At 40.9% G+C, this 23488-nt stretch overlaps 2 protein-coding genes across 2 annotated transcripts; one reads left to right on the forward strand and one right to left on the reverse strand.

Annotated features, from left to right (window-relative positions):
* The first annotated feature begins 3 nt into the window (after nucleotides 1–3).
* ift140 (intraflagellar transport 140 homolog (Chlamydomonas)) lies at nucleotides 4–23316 on the forward strand. The gene is made up of 30 exons (XM_061028270.1): nucleotides 4–657; nucleotides 1153–1316; nucleotides 1435–1656; nucleotides 1900–2021; nucleotides 2155–2285; nucleotides 2580–2755; nucleotides 2884–2975; nucleotides 3056–3162; nucleotides 3335–3477; nucleotides 3553–3756; nucleotides 3851–3923; nucleotides 4080–4171; nucleotides 4284–4411; nucleotides 4569–4686; nucleotides 4834–4955; nucleotides 5045–5180; nucleotides 5326–5457; nucleotides 5983–6227; nucleotides 18514–18691; nucleotides 19057–19247; nucleotides 19363–19458; nucleotides 19885–20017; nucleotides 20226–20369; nucleotides 20547–20675; nucleotides 20803–20985; nucleotides 21082–21285; nucleotides 21406–21618; nucleotides 21835–21995; nucleotides 22132–22273; nucleotides 22403–23316. The coding sequence occupies exons 2-30, from the start codon at nucleotides 1170–1172 to the stop codon at nucleotides 22580–22582; spliced, it is 4344 nt and encodes a 1447-aa protein (XP_060884253.1). The 5' UTR covers nucleotides 4–657; nucleotides 1153–1169; the 3' UTR covers nucleotides 22583–23316.
* Nucleotides 10248–17781, reverse strand: tmem204 (transmembrane protein 204). Its single transcript, XM_061028295.1, has 3 exons — nucleotides 16577–17781; nucleotides 15513–15668; nucleotides 10248–11126 (listed from the first exon to the last, which is right to left on the reverse strand). The coding sequence occupies exons 1-3, from the start codon at nucleotides 16854–16856 to the stop codon at nucleotides 10882–10884; spliced, it is 681 nt and encodes a 226-aa protein (XP_060884278.1). The 5' UTR covers nucleotides 16857–17781; the 3' UTR covers nucleotides 10248–10881.
* Nucleotides 23317–23488: the final 172 nt, after the last annotated feature.

Below are 23488 nucleotides of genomic sequence, written 5' to 3' on the forward strand. Positions count from 1 at the left end.
TGTTCACAATGAAGCATTTTGAAATACAATTGTTTATAGTTTTCATTTGGAAGGGACTTTATTTGGTTACATTAGATTATCGATGAAACAGACTTTTTTAATGACACTTTTGTGCTATTGTTCCAGACCTTATCCACCTAATGATTTCAGGTCTCTACTCAGCTACAAAACGTGGAGCCATTCTGTGTAGATTAATGGAATTGAATCAAACACATCTATTACACACATTTATCCTTTGATAAAACTGCACATGTATCCAAAATAAACAAATCAGAGATTGTGATGTTGGTGTGAAACTATATAGATTTATTAAGTGTACTGCTAGCTTCTGAATTTCTGCTGAATACCAACGTTTGGTAAACGTTACAACGACCTATTGGTGTTTTCTTTTGAAATCCCTTTAAAAAAGAAAAACATTGACTGTAATAAATGTTGCTTCCAATGTAACAGCAGCTTCGATAACAACTCGGGTTGTGCTCGTATTTTTCCGTAACTCCTCCCCCTGTCCAGCCTCGATGTTGTCAGGGGCAACTGTGAGAGACGCTTTTCAGTCACACTGGAGGCTACACTACAACACTGAACGTTACGGCTGTTATTTCTATTAACTTCGAGATTGAACAACTAAGAAAGCATTTCCCTAACGGAAAATACAGTGAGGTTGGTCCTCTGACTATTTAACAAAAATGTTAACTTCATTTGACGGTAGCGAGGGTCAGCAATGTCTGCTAACTATGGCTAGCAAAACTAAGGTAGCTTAGCCAATGTTAGCGGCTAAAGCTAACTTAATAATTGTTACATAACGCTACAACTTTTATTGTCGTGCATAGTTCTACGTAGAATAACTAACCATTAACTTATTTTAGTCTTCATTATGTATCTATGGCAGGCAGGGCAGTAGCGTAGCTGACTAGTGTGTATGGAAAGTGAAATAATAGAAAGATAAACGCTGAATGCTATTTGAGGGCACGTTCAGGAGTTGATAAGTGATTTCCAAGTTTTACAACGCGAAATAGCCATACAGTCAATTATCTGTATAGGGGGCTCTAAAATGTAATTTACAATTTAATAAATGTATAATAATCATGTATAATAAATTAGGTTCAACCTAACGTTTACTTCCATGTCATGTTACTCTTCTTTTTCTTTTTGTAGAGGGGAGCAGTGGGGACATGGCGGTGTATTTTGACCACCGTATTGATGCCCCTGAAAGCAGTGGAGTGCCCTCTCAATTGACCTGGCACACTGCTCTTCCTGTACTGGCTGTGGCTTCAAGCAGCCCCACCACTGGAGGCCACATAGACCTCTACCTGCAGCAGGTAAACACTGACACATAAAGAAAAACACTTTTATATTAGTAATATCCACTGTGTGAACATATTATCAATCACAGCATACTTGAGGAACTTTGGGTATTTCATTTCTGTCCATTTTCAGGGAGAGTATGTGGAGAGCTGCCATTTAGAGCGTCCTTACCTGCCCACAGTGCTGCGCTGGCATCCCACAAAACCAGTGTTGGCACTCGGCTGGGAGAACGGAGAGGTGGTGCTGCTGACGCACCCCTCTGGAGATCAAACAGTCCTTCCCTGCACACACACAGACTTCATCACTCTGCTGGAGTGGAGTAGCTCTGGCAGCCGCTTGGTAACTGGTGATCATGTGAGTGCGTTGCATGGACTGTATTTCCTTGCACATATGTACATGACCCTGATACATTCATAGCATAGCATCTAATACTAGGACCCAGGCTTGTTGTCAACATAGAACATTTGGCACATATCTTAATAGGGTAATCAAGACATAAAATGGATTAAATGTGTGAACAGTCCCATTCTGAAACAATTTAAACATCAGATTCATCACATTAAACCACATCAATTAAATGTAATTATTTAATGACAGACTGGAGGTCTAGCAGTGTGGAAAGTGGATGCTCGAGGGAGACTTCAGGGAAACCATCTTGTAAAGCATGAATACAACAAACCTCTAACTTGTTGCATCTTCAGACCAGCTTCACCTGGAGAGTAAGTTAACAAGAAGAAATGCTTCATCTTTTAAAGTGTCTTCGGTGAGATACTATTGGAAAAACATGGATATCATCAAGCTGTTTTGATCTAAAGAGTGTTTGCTAATCATATGATCTGACTTATGCTACAGCGATGTGGCAAAGCTAGCCCGGGCATCTGTGAGTGGAGATGAGAGTGCTCTGGACATGTTCAGCTGGAAGGGAGCACCTCTCAAGATGGGCCCACAGGAGGGACTTGCATTCTATGTCAGCACTGCAGATGGTAAGAGCACATTTTTTTTGTTTTTGGAGGTAGTAGAACTACTAGAAAAATCAGTAAGCCCACTTTGGCGGTATAGTACCAATTTAATTTATTAAAATAACACCTTAGAAACATGTCTGAAAGGAGTTGTAACCAACCCTTTTTCAAGAAAGGGGAGCTCTGACAATCATAATAAATGTATCATTATATATTCTCATAAACAATCCTATAAGATATCTGCAAAATAAGACCATTTTGTGGCTATAGATCTCACTTTTAAAATCTGAAACACTATGTAACTTGAATATATTACAGGTAAAGTCCACTGTGTGGATGAACATTGTAAGACAAATACACTTCTCAGTTTGGAGGGTTCAATTAAGAAGCTTTTCTACCTTGAGAAAAGAGAGGCGCTCGCTGTGATCACAGAGACCATGATGTTGTCACAGTACACTCTTGGACCTGAGGGGGGAGCCCAGGAATTAATGAAGGTAGACTGCAATCATCCAAGATACAATTAATTTTTTTAATGTTTTAAACAAATTTTTTTCGGTCAGATTTTAAGGTTAATTTGAACTAAAACTTAGTTTGAATTATGAAAATACTTTTTGTATGACAGGTTAAGTTGAGTAGCCGGACTGGTCAGAACGTAGACATTGTCTGGACAGAGAATGGCCTCCTCGTCACAGCTACAGGAGAACTTGTTATCAGGTCAGTGTACAAACAAATTGTTCACACACATTTTGTACAGCCCCATTATAAACAGGAGTATTTGTCACTTAAATCTTTAGGTTGTGGGACCTGGAACGAGATGACAACTATGTTCTGGCTCTTGACGAGACTCTTGGATTTGAGAGAGGAGAGATGATCAACTGTGTTTCATACTGTGCAGGAAAAGGTTGCTACAAATATTTTTCCTGTACTTTGAACAATATAAAATATAGTGTCTGGTTTTCACACTACATTTGTGTAATCTAAAGCCTTAAGTAGACTAATAACACATTATAAATAGTCTTGATCGCCAACATTTTAAGTCTTATTACTTTTCTTCAATGTTAAAAACTCTACAGAAATCTTGGCTGCTGGTACCACCAATGGGCGTATAGCAATATGGAGGATGGTGGTGCAGCCAGACAGCAGCAGAGCTGATACCAAGGCCCAGTGGAAGCTACAGACACCCACAGAAGTAGAGGGAAATGTCACACATCTACAGGTATAGTTTATTAGAACGGTACAAACTAGTTATGTGAAATGATGAAGGACCTAAAACAACATTCTTAAATTTCAGTGGGGCTCGAGCCAGAATTTGCTGGCAGCCAACAACTCAAACACAGTGCTGATCCTGTGTGAGCATGTGATGTCGGCCCACTTCAGCCAACAGGTGGCAGCAGTGCAGCTCACTCCGACCCAGCTCAGCATCATCCAGTTCCCTGCAGGAGTGCATCTGGCTCTACAGTCTGACAGACACATCAAGGGAGTGTGTGTTACCAAGGTTAGTATCAAGCTAAGAAGGGGTAAGGTATGATGACCGAGTAACAGCTGAAGTTAAAATCATGGTTTTTGGATGTGTGTTGTCATATGAACAGGATTCAGTGACCGTCTGGAGTGGCAAGCAGGTGACTGTGTACGAGCTTTCAGGGACATCTCTTCATAATACAGGTGCATCAATAAGAGCCCACTGATCAGACCTGACTACCTTGTACAGATGTGATATTTTAAAAACTGCAATGATTTCATTCTCCTCGATCATTTTATAAACTTGTGCTTTTCTAACCCATCTGTCCTTCTCTATCTTCCCTCTTGTTGATTTATCAGGATCCTTCCCTTGTGATTCCCCTGTAGTAGCTGCACATGGTGAGAACCTCTACACTGTGGAACCCAACAGAGTCCAGATTCGCACACCACAGGTCTGTCATCCCACCCGGGAAGCTACTATCAAAGATTAAACACAGAGACAGGAAAACCTTGGCACAAATGAGTGTTGTTAAAACATGTTTTTTTAACCTTTCTTTAATTTAGGGTACCGTAAAGCAACTGCTGACCTTCTCCAAGGCAGAGGGTAATCCTGTGATGCTCAGTGTGTGTCAGTCTTACCTGGTGGTAGGCACAGACACTGCCCACATCAGAGTCTTTGACCTCTCCCGAAGGTATAAGGGTCAAGTGGATGTTGGTTGTCACTCGCTCTATGTAAAACAGTAGTGCAAAGCAATGCTAGTTTACTTTCATGTATTGGAGATATTTGTTACTGGCTGTTCAAAGTAACTTTTTGGCCAATAATTCCCCTTCCACTGCATGTGTTTGTAGAGATGCCAAGGCACACTGCAATGCTAAGAACTTAGCTGAGCAGATTTCCAATCTGGGTGCTCTGAGGTCGGTCAAATGTAACGCGAACGGCAGCCAAATCAGCATCCTAATCTCTCAGGTGAATAAACATTTCACTCTTTTCTCTTAAAACATGCTACTATATTATATGATAGAAAACTAAAGCATTGAACACGTTTTTTCAGTACTATAAAATGCACTACTTTCCTCTCGTCTGGAGTAATCTTCTTGTAACTCTTCCTCTCAGGTGAATGGACGGCCTGATCACAAAGTGTACTTCTATGACGTTGAGATGGACACTGTGACACATTTTGATTTCTTCATCGGCAGACCACCCAGTGGTATCTCACAACCAGAAGAAAGTGAAAGGTAACAAATATCATCTTTTTTTAAACTGCCCGAATATAACTCTCTCCTCTACTTTTCTTACTGTGAAGAATGCCTGCTGTGTTTTTCAGGCAGCAGTTTCAGATGACAGAGCTCAGCGGTCGCTGCCCTGTGTCTCACTTCTGGGATGAGAGTGAACCTCGTCTTTTTGTGTGTGAGACTGTGCCGATCAGCTCTGAATCCTCATCAACTAGTTTCTTGTCCATGGTAAAGACTGCTTCTTAACATTGAGATAGTTCTGTGCAGCAGCTATTTGCTTATTGTTTGGACTCACCTGTGACTTCCAGTGCCAAAACTATCTTGCTGAAAGGGGGAAAAAAGTTGTTTAAAGTGTTTCCTTTCTTCTGCTTAGATGGACGTGTCGGTAGTGACCCTCTTCTGTACACAGGAGCATGGGCTCCTCCTTCAGGACTACTACCTCAAACCACCAGGCCTGCAGGCCCTCCTTGCTCTGGACGTCCCCTACTATTATTTCAGCTGCAAGGTGAGGATGGGGAACACTCTGTTCTACTTTTGTGTTGTCTCTTCAGTGGGGGGTTTCTCATACAGCATTTGAGGTTTCTTCCTGTACAGTTGAAGGCTGCCTTGAGTTTTCTTAAACATAATCTTTGTGTTTTTGTTTCCACCCATCACAATTCTTATGTTTGACTCTGTGTTGGGTCTCACACACCCCAGCTTTTATTTCGGAGGGGGGGTGACTTTCGACCAGAAGTAAGTGGCTGCACCCTACAGTCTGGAAGCTTCAGTGTTCTGTACTCCCAAATTCCAACAGCTGTGGTTGTGCATGCCTTGTGCTGACATAAATAATACACATTTAGTGAACGAGCAGCACAAGTGCATCCCTGGAATATTTTGTGTGTAAATGGCTGTGTCCATTCCCATCCACCGTGTTTAAGTCTTGCTATTCTTGTTGCTTGGTTTGCTCTACCTCTTACCTGCTCTCCCACGTTTTCCCAAGAATTTTGCTTGTTCGATTTACTTTACTTAAATTGATCATTCTCCTCCACAGCCTGGCGAGAGAGATCAAAGTTTAACAGAGGTGTCAGCCACAACATCAGCACCTCCACACCCGACACAGCCATCAAGAGGGACAGCGGCCCACTCTTCCCACATGGTGTCCAGGCGTGCTCTCAGAGACTTTGTGGGCCTGGAGAACTGTGAGAAGGCCACCCGTGATGCCATGCTTAACTTCAGCTTCTACCTGACAATCGGCGATATGGACGAAGCCTTCAAATCAATCAAGCTCATCAAGAGGTAAGCCCTTACATTTTTCCTGTCATTACATTCAAGATGTATTTATTCCAGAAGATGTTGGTACATAAAAAATAAACAAATTGAGGAACTCTGGTTCTGGTTAAAAGAGCGCAGTAATGTAAAACAATACAATAATAAAATAAAATACAACTTTGCATTCTGAATAGCAAAACTGTAAGATGTTCAAATGACTATATTCAATAAATACAAAAAATATTCAGAGATAAGTATGTTTTATATATATGGTGTGATTGGCTGATTCTCACCATATATCTTGATTGTGTAACCAAAAGCAGCATAGATGGCAGCATACAACATGGATAGCAGTATCAAATCAAGCCGGTGTTTGGGTTCAGTGTGTTCTCAAAGAGAGAACGTGCAGGATGGCATTCTTGCTGTCTGCACAGCCCCCTTTTTCTTCATCTTCTCCCAGCAGTCTTTGCCACATGGGCTTTAGTTCAAAGGACTAGCATTGTTGCTTCAGCCTTGACTTCTCTCAGGATTCTCTACAATGGTTTGCAGTGGGCGAGCTGCCCTTGACTTACACTGAGAAAAATGCATTGTTGCTACATTTCAGCCCTCATCTCATTCAGCACCTCTGACTGTTGAGGCCAACATGGAGGAAAACTACCACAATAGTTCTGTTACCTTAACTTTGAAATGTTTGACAGGTAACTGAGGCAACAAACATTGTTTATTTTGATACTTTTCTTCAAGTATTGTGTTATTCCTAAGCAAGAAAGACAAAGCATTTATATGAGATGTCCAGGAAAAGAAATGCAGGTTACGTACATTTTCTCTCTGAGTTTTAATGGTTGTTGTAGAATATTCAGTGTACGCGGCACAAAAGAGGTTTTGACTTGTTTTAAGTTTGCATGCGGAATTAGCCAGTTATTGAATTAGTCAGATATTGTCAATGGAACTGGTTGAATAGATAAATGATGGTAAGTCACCAACAAGGGCAGTATAAAGTTGAAGAAGCAACGCCTGCCACTTTTGTCACTGTTAGACATGTCCAACCAACCTTATCTTACAGCATGCAATCATGAGTAAAAAAAAACTACCTGGCAGTTATAAATCTCGGGGTGGAATGAAAAACAGAATCTAGAATAAGTGTTGATAAGATCTGTTCCTGTTAAGCCTAGCTCACACTGTGCGATTTATCCCCGATTGTATAAAAGTCGGGGTGGCATGTGAGCTCACACTGTACGACTGAATCGTTTACGACGCCCGACCAGACCTTAAGATTGATGTGCTCACACTGAACGACCCGATTGTCGGACACGGCCAGAGAGCTCACACTGTACAAGTGAAATCGGGACGGAGCGTTGACAATTGTTAATAAAGTTTCATTTGAAAACTCCAACGGACGGTGGCTGGTGAAAGAGAAGGAAGTGGAAGTTGTTGTAGGATAGAGGAAAGTTGATACAATCGTAGATATATGGATACAAGTTTCAGAAAAGTGCTGCACTGATGATCTGTACAGAAAAGTAAAAAAAAAAAAATGCCGGGTTGCATCCTGCCGCTGGTCGCCATCACTACAGTCCTCCCTTGTCTCTTGTAATTATATTGTAGTCACACATAAGTCACACATTCTGCCGGACCCTTTCATGATGTAATTGTTATGTTTTTAAATTCTAAATATCAAACATGTTTGAAATAAATTGGGGCGTTTCCGACGATTACTGGGCAGATTGGGGACGTTAAGATTGGATCTTTGTACCGCTCACACTACAAGATAATCTGAACAGATAATCGGGTCCGAGCAGCCTTGAGTCGGGAGAGACCCTGAGATTGTCGGGAAGGAAGAATCGGAGCTCAAATCGGCCCGATTATCCTGCAGTGTGAGCCAGGCTTTAAACTTCTACATTTTTGTTGAACCTTTGTGACACTTCCAAAAAAATAAGACTTAGCTCAGCAATTTGTTTACAAGTGAATCACTCCATAATGTTTTATTCAGCATGGATAATTAACCGATTTCAGTCTTTATAAGTAAAAGAAATCGAATCTTAAACACAGGACATGATTAAGGACTTCTTCTGGGCCTCTGCTCAGGGAAGGAACTCCTCAATGTGACTGTTTCTGTTAGTGTGCGGGTGTGTTCGAAGGGGATGTACTTTTCTAAACATAGTGTGACACACGCACAAACACACACGCACAGACACACACACAAATTGGGTCCCAATTCCACTTTGTACCAAACAGAGTGCCTTTTTCCATTCTTGCAAACACTGAATCAGGTCACTTAAAGGATGTGAGTGTTCGTTCCTGTATGTGAGGGTGTGTGTGTCTTGGGGAAATATACGTGATTTCAGCAAAGATCTAATCTGACCTGATTTTATCTTCAGCTGAAAACGTGGTTCAGGGCACTCCGTCAGAAGTCTGCTATAGTGTTGCTTTTGCACGTACAAACATGCTTATTTGAAAAAAATCACAAAAAAACACAAATGTGAAAACAGCATATCCCACCAGCCGGATGTTCCAATGAGTTTAATAGGCATGATGACAGCTTTACTAAGCTCCTCATTGATGGCTATTTTTACTACAGATTTTGTTTTGTTAAAGAGATCTGTATTGTGTTCGATTCCTGCATATCTCCACCCACAGGATTATGTATTTCCTGCAGCAGTAACCTGTACCTTTCCTGGACTTATTTCTTGGGTTCATGTATTTTAGGTTGTATTATTTCTACTCAGGAAGTGACACATATTTTTTGCGCATGAAAATGTACCTGAATGCTCTAAATCAGGTAGAAATAAATCAGAGTTTAAATTCCCTCTACTTAAACAGACCTCCTCTGTGTGACCGTCCTTCTGACACTAAAAGCCGCCTGTCAGATACAGGTTGGAATGTCTTTATTCAGTCCAGACTGTGCTACTTCCTCTCATTCATGTTGTCCTTGACTGTAGGTGACATGCTGCTGGGTTATCTGCGCGCATGAATGCAAGCCTTCTTGTGCTGTCTGTCTGCCTCTGAATCTGCCAAACTCCCCCTCTCCTTCAGCAACACCCGAGGAAATGTTCAGGGGTGAAGGAGAGACTGATGGATATTTATTCATCTTTGTTGGCTGTGGCGTGACACTCCCATGCACCCCCATCCAAGTGTAAGCCATTTGTCAATGAAAAGTATGACATTATGAAACTGGCTGATAAAGGGGTCTGGATAAGAGTTTTTTGGAGTTGGATTGAGGAGATGTAACAGATCTCATATAGAAAAGTAACCTGAATTCAAAGCTTTAGCATACAACCATTAAAATGAAACACAAAAGGTTTAGCCCTGTGTCCAAAACCCATACTTAGAGTTGTTCCAAAAGCATTTTCTTCTCTCTGATAATGATTCCAATACCTAGTCTCAAGTAGAAGCTGATACCAAATATTACTAAGATACCAGAGATAACAAAAAAACAAAAGAAAACAAACATTATTAGTGGAAAAACACTTATTGCTGGATTTTTAAATACTCTTGGCTGCATGTCTCTAAATAAAACCGCAAATGACTCCTCTGAGCAGAATTGAGGGTGAAGCATGGAGTATCCCTTTAATCCACCTTTAACTCATTAGTGTACATTTAGTTTTTGATATCACAGAAGAAGTCCTTTAATGAGAAACATTTTCAATCGTTTTTAATGGAGTTCTATGTTGTCCATTTGTTGTTTGGCAAAAACAGCATCAACAAAAACAACCATCTTTGTTTGTATATTTGCTGAATAAAAATGTATTGAATTAATCAATATATTATTATTACTATTTCAAAATGCCCCTATGTTTGGCCATGTAGGAGACCCACAGATAGCCTGGAGGTCTTTACTGAATATGATATGGTCACATTTATAATTCAACTAATAATGACACTTTTCTTATAAAAAAATATTAATTTAAGTGTACATTCTGTACCACAAGAAGCAAGCAGGGTTTACTATTGAAAGCATCATAAACAGTGAACGTAAATATTGAAATGTGAATGCCATCTCCATGTGCAGTACAGTGTCAAAACATTTCTTACCATGAAATTCAAAGGAAGTAGAATAAACATTTAATTCAGATATGAATTGAAAGGCCATTTTAATTCCATAGTATTTATTGCCACAGCATAATTTGATCAAAACATTACCTCTTACTGTCTGTTTGAAATGTTCCCTGATCTGAGTGCCATATTTAAAAGTTTGACTCATTGACGTTTACCTTGTTAGTTTACCTTCTTACTTATAACATATATCTTTAATAGTAATATATATAAAAAGTGTGAGGTAATCTGTTATAACTTTTAAAAACATTTATAATTTCCAATTTATAATCTGACAGGAAGCATTCATTAAGTGCCCATCTAACAGAATAAGTCAAGTTCCAGCTTGATCTTTTCATTCGTAGGGTGTTCCATAGACCAGACAGTCCAGATTCAGTATTGAGCTACCTCATCATAGGTAAATGAAACATCGCGCACATTTGAAAATGTGTGTATTTTAGGGGCTGCTTCATACAAACATTGAGTTAAACTGTGCACTAAGCAGCAAATTAATTCTGTAATCTCATTTATGTCATACATTTTACATTAGCAGGTTCATGTTGGCCCAGCTGTAGAGCAACAGGTATGTCCTCTTCTCTTCTGAGTCTCATGATGTCCAACACTATTTGCTTGGCTGCTTAAGTGGCGTGACTCAACATGGCGACTCCACATAGTCATTGTCTAATCGAGGGTGAAAAGGCGATGCCAGTGAGCGGCTGATGATTATAACCCGAGGTGCGAGGCAGTCATCGCGACGATGTAAAATGTTCCATATGAGCATGGCTGCAGCCAATGTGGCCAGCAGGCAAGCAGCGATATCCAGGTAGCAGGAGTAGGACAGATGTGTGTAGGGCCCGATCCTGTAGAAGGTCACAAGTCCAATCACAAGCACAAAACCTGAACGAAAGAACAGAGAGACAAAATAAGTTAATCTGATAAACATGTCGGAATGCTCTACTTCCCTTCCTAACATTGAAACTCTCACAATGTCAATGCTAATACTAAGACACAGATCATTGTTTTCTTTGCATCTCAGATACGTTTTTAGAACTAACACAACATCCATTGCTTAAGCTGATCAAATCCAAAACCAAAGAACATTTTGTTTGGATTCCAGCACTAAACATAAAGTTGAGAAATGGCCGAAGTTGTTACAATTGATCTTGACGATGAAATGGAAAATGTCATAAAAATCAACCAACAGTTATTGAGATATATCACTCAGAACAAAACATTGTGAACCTGTGAAAAGTTGATGGATTACCCGAATCTGTAAGATTCCTCCTCTGGGTATCCTAAATGTCTGTACAAAATGCATCGTGATCCATCTAACGGTAATGGAGGACCAGCATGGACCAACCAATCGACACACAGGTTTACATTTACAGACACGCTGCAAGTTTCAGAGTATCTTAAAACTCGCAACTTAAAAGAAATGTTCTTCCAACACTCTCTCAAAAAATCTAGTTTACTATTTTATAGATATTCAGAAAACCACACTTTTATAGAAGGGGTAATCTAACATAATGTGTTTTTTTTTAAATCTTACATGGTCAATTTAGACATTCATCCCTGAAGCGTTGTACTTCACAGTTCAGCAGGAGCTCTGTGTGGCTCCTTTGAAATTGAAAATCTGTTTCCTCCAAGGAAGAACTTCTGAGATCTTAAGATCAAAGTTCTCAATAGCTTAAAAATATCAGAGGATGAATATAGTCTTGGAAAAAAAGGCTTTGAGATGTTTTATCTCCTGGTTTCTTTGATTCACAGCAGTGTAACTCACGCGATGAGGAACTCCTGTTTGCATGCGAAGGTAGAAAGCCCCACCTTTTCGATTTCATGCTGTTTCTTTGATCTTTAGTTTGTTTTATCGACTTTATCTGCAGTGGAAAGCTTCCATCAGAGGGCTGTATGAGAGAGCCGACAGTCAATGCTTTTAAGAATCCAGATTTCAAATGTTTCAGACAAATGTCTGAGAAGTTTCCCATCCACAGAGGTATTAGGGCCTAAATGACTCTTTAATATATGGATGTTGGTGCTTGAGGATATGAATCAGAGTATTTCCTGAAATCTGCAGCAGCTCCAAGGAGGTAGTTCTTATGAATTCCTTTCTCTACCTCTCCAGTAATATTGTTGTCATTGTTTTAAGTGAGGATGTGAATAACTGTTTTTGTGTATCATTGCATGCCTGTACTCATAAGAATGAAACTGTTTGCTTGATCTCTTAATGTTTAACCTGTCTGGCTCCTGACCCAAGAAAATGAATAATCTCCTATCCAGGTTCCAGCCTGGGTGGGCTGTGTGAACCTCTTTTTTGGCAAACACTTATCTCTCAAAGCTTCCTTCCCCTTCTTCCTCTTTCCATCCTTCCTTCCTTCCCCACTCTCCACACCCTTAGCTTCGAGGTTAATATATTTGCTGAACATTTGACATGATCTGTCGCAAAGAAATCTAAACACTTCTTATCTTGAGGCCAGGTCTTGGAAATTCATTTAGCTGCTGTTGGTGGTTTATTTTTTATAGAGGACAGAATTGATTGAGGGACTAACATGTCTGGATGTCCTGCTCAAACCTTTATCACTCCCTTTTTTACTAAGAAACCAAGACTCCTTTCTGAGCCAGAATTAAGACCTCTGACTTGGGCCACTCTGTTGGAAGCCTTCAAAATTAAAAGCAGATGGACTTGACCTGCAGTCATAACCTTTGACATATTAAGGCTGTGTCCATTCAGAAAACACATTCCAGAGATCCCTCCGAGCTTGAAATGACCACTATAGTGCTTTCAGCCTGCTTCTGGCAACAGCGCTGAGATATCACTGAATGGAACCAGATAGTGTTATTCCACAATCTGATTGCAATAGCTGAGCATTTTGGCACATCTGGGAATGAAAACATTCCTGAGAAAGAGGGTGATGGGTAAAAATATCTCCATTCATTTAGAGCTGACGTTCATTCACTGACTTTGTTGCAGAGGTCTAAAGTAATTTATTTAAAGCTTAATTTCCCATTGCTGGCTTTATCCAAAAAACAATCCAAAATTCCAAAAATGATTGGTTTACTTGCAGGTAAAATCAAAGACTCAAATATTGGTAGCTTGCATTGTTATTAGCCATGCTAGCATTGTGTCCTGCTGGAGGAGAAACCCACTCGGTTTTTGCTCCATGTCTTTGGCCCAGACTGATAAACAACAGGACTTCATGGTGCCCAAAGTATGAATCAAAGTTACTTTTGGTCTTACCTTTACATTTTTCAAAAGGAGCTACAGGAAGATCCACAATTTGTCTCAACATCAACTTAATGGACAGGTAAAAAAAAAAAATGTTTCCCTGACAATGTATGCTAAACCTTGGGTATCAATTGAATTTTGCTCCAGCATTATTGTGAGGTTGTTCTTTTTTTGAGTGAATTATCTTCCCATCTTTTTGTATTGATGAACATTCATGTCTTATCAAGGATTTGTAATTACTTTCCATCTTGTATTATCATTGGACTACCAGGTTTATTCTGTCAGTATACTTTGTTTAAAAAGCCCCAAATTGTTTTTTATGCTTCAAATTAGAAACATTAGATCATTTGTGACCTTAGCAATGAATAACTTAACATCTATAAACGACCACACTTCCATGAAAACTCAGCTTCATCTGCTCAAGACCATCTGATATGGTTATTATTAACCCCAGAAATTAGCTAGTAAAGGATTGGAATATTTGTGTGGAATTGTTCTAAAGTAAGATATATAGAGTAACTACATTGGCCAACACATTACCGCAAAGAAGACTTGAATGATCCACATATTGCCTTTTGGGTGAGAAACATCCCCAGGATACATGTCACTGTATTACTCAGCAGCTTCGTAGCCCATTTTTCCAGAGAGCTTTTCTATAATTAGAATTCAGGGGAAAAGGTGTGTTCTATTTATAGTTTTTTGACACTATTGTTGCTTAACCAAACAACAGTGAACACAGTCTTATAGATCATGAAACAAATATCCCATCCCATGAATCATCATCACCAACATGTGTGGTGGATATTTAGAGCTGTTTTGATAATGTGGTCGATGATGAACATAGTCCTTTAGATCTTCAGTGACCACAGCTATAAATGTCCACCACACATGTTGGTGATAATGATTCATGGGATGTGACGTCTTTTTATTCTACCATTGTCTTTTTAAATCAGGGTTGGTGAGGTCACTGAGGTTTGGCTGGTGTTGTCTTATATTGGAAAATACTTCTCAATCTCCTACAGAGGTCTTCAGATAAAAGCCCTCCACCCTGATTCTTTCTTTGCTGCTGCTCTTCCACATTTTAGAAACACAGACTTCACATCTAGTCCATTTAATCTAGACCGAGTTAATTCCCACCCTGCTGTAGTGGACATTTCTCTACCAAAACACACAATCAACCAACACGCACACTGACATTCACAAAGTCCCTCCTGCCATTGCACACACAAACGCACAGTCCCCGTTGAAACTGTCCATTCCCCCTCCCCTCTTTTTTCCTTCTTCAGCTCGAGGGTTTGCATAACAGGTAGTCACAGACATTTCCTCGTCCTGAGCAGGGATATCCTGGCGCCCGACAGTCGCTCCCTGGCTCGCTGCAGCTCAGGCCCATAGATCCTGGGCTAGGACTAAATTTAGACCCGGAGCAGACCCCCTCCAGGCTGCTCTGCCACAATGATACCAAACGGCTGGGACCAACATTGCAACACAACACATGTTTCATGATGGCTACTCGTGACAAGTCACAGCAGCCAGCTCTTAATTGTGATGAATTGGTACTGGTTTTAGAGGATGGTTTGTTTTTTCTTATGACTAAAACTCTCACTCATAAGGATAGCCCTCGTTCCTGGCTTCCCCTGCTTTATTGTCTAAGAGTTTGGCTAATCTGATGGTTCCTTTGATTTATGTAATATACTTTTTCACACAACTCTAAACACTGTTGTTTGTTTCAGCAAACCATGATGCACTTGTTCTATTTCCCATTGATTTTGACTTACAGGTAGTAAAATAGCATCTATTCTAAGTCCCTACAGTATTTGCAGATGATAACACATCAGTGTTGTTACATCAGCTTATCTATTCCCTTCCCAGTGACTTTATTCACCATTGTTGGCTCTCTAACAGAGCATTTAAAGTTTCTCCTTCAACATCAGAAATCTGTCTTTCCAAGTAGAAATGTGATTCTGTACTCTGGATAACAGAATTTAGACCTTTTTTATGTCAAAGATTTTTCTCTGAGACTTTTTCCTGCTGCAAACAAACAAGCAAACGTTGATACTCACTGGCTAGCTGGAAGAGTGCAGCAATAGCCTCCTCCCACCACTGAGATTCCTGTGTGATGAAGGGCAGCTCAATCAGGCCCAGCAGGAAGATCAGCTGACCGGCAGTCAGGGCCACCGTTGCCATCAGGTTACATGCTCGCATCATGTCAAACTGCACTGTAAGGAGCAGAACAAGAACTGTGTCATTTTTCTTGCAATGCTATCTGAATGCATTTAGTCTGAACTGGAGATCTCAATAAAGGAGGAACTAGCTTATCCTACATTTGTTACAAGCTTATACTGATTTGATCATGAATGGTAAGCGTTTCTCTAGCATTGGTAGGCCGTACCACCCATTGTGCTGACTGAAGGTGGTCACTGGAACGTTTCCCAGGCTTGTTCTTGAATGAAAATTCCTCAATGGAGCTTAATGTAGCAAAGCTCATACATGCACTACAACACTCACTCTGCTTGAAAACATGAGATAAGATTTATACTCTGACTTTGTCCCAAAAAATAGAAGACGCCTTTGACTTTAAAATAAACAACACCTTATGATTGATAATGTAAGAATGATTTATAGTGTGTAAACTAGTTAGATTAAATAGATGGATGAAGTACACATCAAGCTGAACTTGTCATGTTAATATTATAACTTGGGGGTTGAGTTTTCACAGACACAGTATTTTATATTTACTTAAACTTAAATCATGCACTGTGGAAATCTTGTGATGTTTTTTTATGTGGAAAAGAAAAATTAAGTACACTGATACAGAAAAACACTCAAGATGGTATGGTACTAGTTTTGTTTTAGAACATCTTTGACATACCAATCAATCAATCAGCACATCAGTCAAACTAGAAACTGATTACATGTTATGCTTTATTTCCTTACTTTTTTGTATTCAAAATTAAAACAAGTGTGATATCCTGCACCGTATAAGCCAACATAGAATACACCTTAGAAAATGATTCATCACACAGTACAGTACATGACACAGATACTTTGACATTTCTAGAATGTTATTTGGGTCTGGGATTCACTTGTGTTAGTTGCTTGAATGGCCACCAGCTCAACCACTTACGTTTGACAGTGCTGCGGGATTCTTGGTATCCTGCATACTCAGAGCCCCATCCCAGGCCCTCACACTGCCTCTGTGTCCCCTGCCCCCTTCTCCCAGTCTGGAGATCATCACGGCCCCTTTCTCCACCCGTGGGGCACATCCTCCACAGTCCCACGCTCCTCTTGCGTCCGTCCTCCAGCGCCTGCAGGACCCAGCTGGGGGTGAAGGCTGCAACATTGTTGAGGACCAGGGACAGCAGGGCCACTGCCACCGCCGCCGCCACCAGCCTCTGCACGGCCATGCGACGCCTGACACCCGCCACCTCTCCCCCTCCCTCGTGTTCCTCCTCAGACCCTCGTTCCTCTGCGGCAGCAACAGCAGTGCTTGGGGCACCCTGGCTCCTTTCCACCTCCACCTCCTCCTCCTCCGCCACCACCACCTCTTGCTCCTCCAGCTGTGAGGGAAAGTTGTCCCGGCTCACACAGGGGTGGAATCAGAGTGTTGTCTTGAGGCTTAGCTAAAGAACATCTCCATTCATCCTCATTCAGGAGTTGTAGTCGCAACAGATCCTCAGCCCTCCTCCTCAGACAGCACCGCGGGTACGCTGGGATTAATCCAATTGGCACCTGGTTCCATTCCACTGGCTCTGACTGGCTGCAGCTTGACTCTTAGACTGCTCCTTGCTTGATCACCCTATCCTGTTAGGGTTAGTCTTCTCCTTTTCCTAGTGTTCTGCTTATCACACTGCTCTGACTTCTATGTTTGCAGCTGAATTTTCTGTACATGCAGAAGATTTGGAGAAGTCCAGCTGCAAATATACCAAGATCCTCAGAAATAAGATTCTCTATTCCAAAGAGTGCTCGGCTGGAATTAGGAGTCTTTTAAACCACCTCCCTCTTCTGTTTTCTGTCTTACCCTCTCTCCCTCGCTCACTATCTGCAAATCCTTTAGGTCAGAGTTGAAATGTGGGGGAGTTGCTCTTCGTCATAGTCCCTGACATCAGTTCGCAACTGTAGCAAGCTTCATAAAGATGTCTCCCTCCTTCAGGATCACTTTAAATGTGTGTGTTCGTGTGAGAGAATGTCCAGAAGACCCCCTCTTGGACGTCACTGTTGTGTATTCTTTTGTCTGGAGCCCAGGGGGCGTTTGCTGAAGTCCTCTCTCTCTCGTCTGCAACAAACATATTGGCCGCTGGAGTCAGTCTGCAACAGGATGTGTTTCCTGAGAGGAAAAGAGGATGGGAAAAGGGGCCAAATGTAAACCCGTCCTTCTCTTGTCTTTCCTTTTCTGGCTCTCTAGATCTTGCCGCCCTCTGAGCAGCAAGCTCTATTGGTCCCAGCGTTTAAAACATTTCATTTTATTGTCAGGGTTGGTTTTCTGTGACCATATAGAGTTAGATTTTGGCTGGACCCCCCCCCCCCCCGCTTCTTATAGTAGGGCCCCTAAAGATTTGGGGTATTTCCTGTTGCCGAACTTTAATAAACAGCTCACATCTGTATCAGCTAAAGCACAGAGGAGGGAGGGGACGCAAATAGAGACCAGATGGCTGTGGAATCTTAAAATTGGAATTGCAGCAGAAGAAAAGGGGGGAGAAGGGTTGATTTACGTCAGTGAGACAAAAGGAAAAATTGAAGAGGTAGAAAAACAGGCCTCTCCCTTTGAGTTAAAGGTCTGCACACATTCTTGTATGGATGTGCTTTAATTAGTGTTTTTGTGCTGGATGATTTTATTAAAGTAGTAGGCAATATTCAAATTCTGCTTTACAACAGGTCTGGGCTGTGAAACCTAAAGGTGTCACTGTGGTCAAAAAGTTCTTGTTGTGATAATATAAACTGAAATAAAATGACTGAATTATAATTTAAAAACATCTGTAATCATTATTACTCTTAAATAATGCGATACCAATGCAATGAGCGACACATTCCCCTTTCAAACAAGCCTTTCTCTTCTCTCCATAGTAAAGCAGTTTGGGAAAACATGGCACGGATGTGTGTGAAAACCCGTCGGCTGGATGTGGCACGTGTGTGTCTGGGGAATATGGGAAATGCCAGGGCAGCAAAAGCACTGAAAGAGGCGGAGGGTGAGCCGGAGCCAGAGGCCCAAGTGGCGATGTTGGCCATTCAGCTCGGCATGCTGGTAAGGTATTCAGCATTCAAGTGGAAGTGACGCATGACACAATTTAATCAGCAACTCTTTTGGTTTTCATTTTCATATGGAGAAGATTAAGATGCAGAAAAAAACAAGATAGAAGATGCTTTAAGGAAAATACAAGAGGATAAAAATAGAAAGGCCATTCCTCCACTCTGGACCGTAAAATAACATCTAGATTATTCTTCTGTTCTCTTGAAATAAGTCTTTCACCAAAGTCAAAGATAATGCCACACCCTGTAACTAAAAATAACACATCCTCTTCTAGTTTCAAGCATTGTGCCACACAAAGACAACGGGACTTTCCACACACTTTTATCTTTCCATCATCCTTTTTTTCTGTCCGCTAATAGGAAGATGCAGAAAAGTTGTACAAGAGCTGTCAACGCCATGACCTGCTGAACAATTTCTACCAGGCCTCTGGCCAGTGGAAGCATGCTCTGGAAACAGCAGAAAACCAAGATCGTATCCACCTGCGGACCACCTACTACAATTACGCCAAGTACCTGGAGTCTACGGGGGACAAAGCCCTCGCCCTCGCATAGTAAGACAGAATCTCTGATAGTTTCTTGTCAATGTCACAGTGTTGAAGACTTTCTGTGTGTGGGCAAAGAGACACATGGAAACAGAGTGTGATTGTCAACCTTCTATGTTTTCAGTTATGAGAACTCAGACACACACAGGGTTGAAGTTCCCAGAATGCTCCAGGATGACACAGGATCTCTGGAGATCTACGTCAACAAAATGAGAGACAAGTAAGCCAAGAGTTTCTTGGGATGATCAAAACGTTCTTATTTAAAGATGAAAGTATGATTCTCATTCCCTTTACATAAAATAGACCAACTGACATTGAGACTGAAACCCATTCTGAAGGACATACAGAGAATTATGGAGCTTAAATAAGATGTGCACCAGTTTTGTGATTTTGCAGAAGTGCCTTTGATATTTAAATTATTATACTACCTCAACTTATTATAGTGAGGCCACCAAGTGTTGAGAGCATTGTATTGGTATCTATATCAAGGCTATATAAAAATACATATTCTGGTACCAATATATCTGTGATGGTCCCACATCAGTGAGCCAATAATACCAGACTGAAGTATCAGATGGGCTGTCATAAATACACTTACATACAAACATACATTGATGTTCAACCGTCTGTCCCATTATTCATCCAGGAATATCTACAAGTGGTGGGCACAGTACCTGGAGAGTCAGTCAGACATGGATTCAGCTCTGCGTTTCTATGATTGTGCCGAGGATTACCTCTCTTTGGTTCGAGTCCACTGCTACATGGGAAACATTCAGAAGGTGACTTAGTTTGCATGAGCAAGGTTTTGTAACATGTATACATTTCATCGAGAAGAATAACCCAGTTGTACTTTTTTGTAATTTATTTCATTCAAATATAACTATTTCTTGTTTTGATTTAACTTCAGTATTTGTAATTGAGCTGCAGGTATGTTTTGCAGTAATGCACATACAGAAATAATAATAATAATAGTATTTCTTCTAACAGGCCTCTGAGATAGCCAATGACACAGGAGACAGGGCCGCGTCTTACCACCTGGCCAGACACTACGAGGGCCATGATGACATCAAACAGGCAGTCCACTTCTACACACGAGCACAGGCCTACAACAACGCCATACGACTTTGTAAGGTAAAATGCTCCCGTGTGAGCTTTTTTGCTCATTCCTATTATGAAATCTCTTTCAATACCCACAAACAAATTATACTTTATAGTGAAATACTCCTGAGCAAGAGTGCTTTGTACTCACCCTGGTCAAAGATATATTTCTCAGTGTGTGTTGTTGATGTTTGTTTTGTGCCTTAACAGGAGAGTGGTTTGGATGACCAGCTGATGAATCTGGCTCTGCTTAGTAACCCAGAAGACATGATGGAGGCCGCCTGTTACTATGAGGAGAAAGGCACCCATATGGATCGAGCTGTCGCCCTCTACCACAAGGTCTCTCAAGTATCTGCTGTTTCTGAACCACTTGTGTTCAGGTTGAGTCATTATATGTAAGGCCACAAGGGGGCAGTATTGCATCACATTTTTAAACTGAGCTTTTGTCCTACTTTCTCTAACGCAGGCTGGATATGTCTCCAAAGCTCTGGAGTTGGCTTTTTCCACCCAACAGTTCTCTGCACTTCAACAGATCGCTGAGGATCTGAATGAGACCTCGGACCCGGCCCTCCTCGCACGCTGCTCTGACTTCTTCATCACACACTCCCAGTATGACAAGGCTGTGGAGTTACTGGTAGCAGCCAAACAGGTAGTGACTTCTTACATGACATCACCTCTGTGTGGAAGATCAGCTCATATGTACATACTAATGAGAGTGTGTGCCTTTATTTGTCTGTAAATAAAGTACCAACAGGCCCTGGAGGTGTGTGTGAGCCAGAACTTGACCATCACAGATGAGCTGGCAGAGAGGATGACGATCATTGATTCTAAAGATCTATCTGATGAGGACAGAAAGGAGCTGCTGGAGAGGATAGCTGACTGCTGCATGCGTCAGGGAAATTATCACCTGGCCACCAAGAAATACACACAGGCAGGAAACAGGCTCAAGGTAAAACTGAGATGTGGGATCTGTTATCTGGATGAGAAGGATTTGAACTCCTGGTTGACTGAAAGTTGAATATTTCAGCGTTAAACCATAAAAATGTGTCATTGTATTTCTTTCCAACAGGCCATGAGAGCACTTCTCAAGTCGGGCGACACAGAGAAGATTGTGTACTTTGCCAACGTTTGTCGCCAGAAGGAGCTTTTCATCATGGCTGCCAACTACCTCCAGTCTCTGGACTGGCAGAAAAATCCTGAGATCTTGAGGACAATCATTGGTTTCTACACAAAAGGCAGGGCACCGGACCTGCTCGCTGGCTTCTATGAAGCATGTGCCCAGGTAGAGCACATCATCAATATTCCCTTTGCTAGGTATTAGTAATGGTTTAGTGATGAATTGATAATGAAAAAGAATACATTAGTCTTTATATTTTAATAAATGATTTGTTAAGCATGTAGGTTTAAACACATGTTGTTATCTAGTAGAGTGCTTTAGGGAAATATATGAATTCAAAATGTTCAGTTATTAAGTGACCTTTTGCTGATCATTGTTAAGGTGGAGATTGATGAATACCAGAACTATGAAAAGGCTCTGGATGCTTTGACCGAGGCGTTCAAGTGCCTCTCAAAAATAAAGGACCCTGGACAACATGAAGTAAGGCTGGCGGACCTGCAGCATAAAGTCACCCTCATCAAGAAGTTTGTCCACGCACGCAGGTAAGAAAAGGACTTCTATTTGTTCTCCATTGTCTTTTTAAAAGTCCCTTTGTTTTCTTTTTAAAGTGTTTTGTTAATGTGTGATTTTGTCGTTCATCATCTTTAGTTTTGAAACGTGTGTGTCTGTTGTCTGCAGGTTGTACACAGAGGACGCTGGTGAGGCAGTGCGCTTATGTGAAACTCTGCTGGAGGAGCCAGAGCTGGACCCTGCTGTCAGGATCGGAGATGCATTCGGTTTCCTGGTGGACCACCACATTCGGCTGGGCAACTTCCAATTGGTGACTTGCATCTTTTTTTCTAGCTTTCTTTTTAGCTTTCTTTACATCTCGAGATGTAAGGTTTGAAACTCTAAAAACAAACAAGCTTGGATAAACATTCATTCAGCTCTTCTTATTTTTCTTCTCCAGGCCTACAGTAGACTTGAGGAGCTCCAGAGGCTTCTGCCAGGACAGAATGTCAGGTACTATATAAACCAAGCCAGTCTGCAGGCCCTGCAGAAAGAGCAGGGCGTACCCATGAATCGAGGAGACAACAACCACAATATGAAGGAGGAAGACGAAGTGGAAGAGGACTTGAACTTATCCTAAATACGTCTTCCCTTTCTTTGTATTTTTCTAAACAATATAATATATTTTCATATATTTTATTTCTTTATTCATGTGTATAAATAGCTTTGTTTTCTGACACATGAAGAAACAAATGTCTGCACTTTGTCAGATGGGAATGCCTGTGTGGTAGGTTCTGTGAAAAACAGCACCAAGAGGTGTGTGTAGGAGTTACCAACAGAAGTTAAATTGGTAAAAGGAGCACATTCGTTTTGTCATAGGATGCACTTCATTATCACAGACTGAAAGATCACTGTAAAAGAGATTCTCAGAGAGAAAGCTACAACAAGACCTCCTGAGATTATTTAAAATCTTACACTTATCAAGGCAGTTGACCTGAACAATAAAAGTGATTCAATTCACCTTAATCCTGGATTGACACTTCAGATCAATGAATAAAGGTTTGTATTTGCCTTTGAGCAGAATTTAAATCTAGTTTTGATTCTGGATGTTGAGTATGTCCTGAATTATTCTTGTGTTTTTTACATTTGGTACAATGTATTTTCAATATTCAATCACTGTATGAATTGTAAGAATCCTCTCAGTGTCAAAAGTGATACCTGTGTAAAGCATTTTGCAGCTATTTTTGATAACTTGTGAGTAAATTTTTTACTTACTGTAGCACATGATATTTTGTATTTATGTTCTGAATTTCAATGCATTTTTTCTATACATTGCAAAGTAGCTTTAATAAAAAAAATCTGAGCTCAAATGTAGCCACCACAGGGCGCCATTGTCTATGTAATTTACCAACCGTCTGCTCCCGTCATACGTATAAACTCATTTTAATGATAAACAATGATAAACTCGGTGTAAACTCAAGTACTTCTCGACCAGTAGACTTTCTTTATATGATGTAAACTAGGCAAAGCGTGGGTTTAATCTACA

The sequence above is a fragment of the Labrus mixtus genome, chromosome 21 (assembly GCF_963584025.1).
Source record: "Labrus mixtus chromosome 21, fLabMix1.1, whole genome shotgun sequence".
Classification (NCBI taxonomy): Eukaryota; Metazoa; Chordata; class Actinopteri; order Labriformes; family Labridae; genus Labrus; species Labrus mixtus.

What these genes read in the sequence shown, in the direction of transcription:
- ift140 (XM_061028270.1), top strand. Translation starts at nt 1,170, where the DNA reads ATGGCGGTGTATTTTGACCACCGTATTGATGCCCCTGAAAGCAGTGGA. An exon ending in GAAATGTCACACATCTACAG is followed by an intron (nt 3,478 to 3,552) that starts GTATAGTTTATT and finishes CTTAAATTTCAG; the next exon opens with TGGGGCTCGAGCCAGAATTT. An exon ending in AAAGCCCTCGCCCTCGCATA is followed by an intron (nt 19,248 to 19,362) that starts GTAAGACAGAAT and finishes CTATGTTTTCAG; the next exon opens with TTATGAGAACTCAGACACAC.
- tmem204 (XM_061028295.1), bottom strand. Translation starts at nt 16,856, where the DNA reads ATGGCCGTGCAGAGGCTGGTGGCGGCGGCGGTGGCAGTGGCCCTGCTG. An exon ending in ATCCCGCAGCACTGTCAAAC is followed by an intron (nt 15,669 to 16,576) that starts GTAAGTGGTTGA and finishes TGCTCCTTACAG; the next exon opens with TGCAGTTTGACATGATGCGA. An exon ending in TGCACTCTTCCAGCTAGCCA is followed by an intron (nt 11,127 to 15,512) that starts GTGAGTATCAAC and finishes TCTTTCGTTCAG; the next exon opens with GTTTTGTGCTTGTGATTGGA.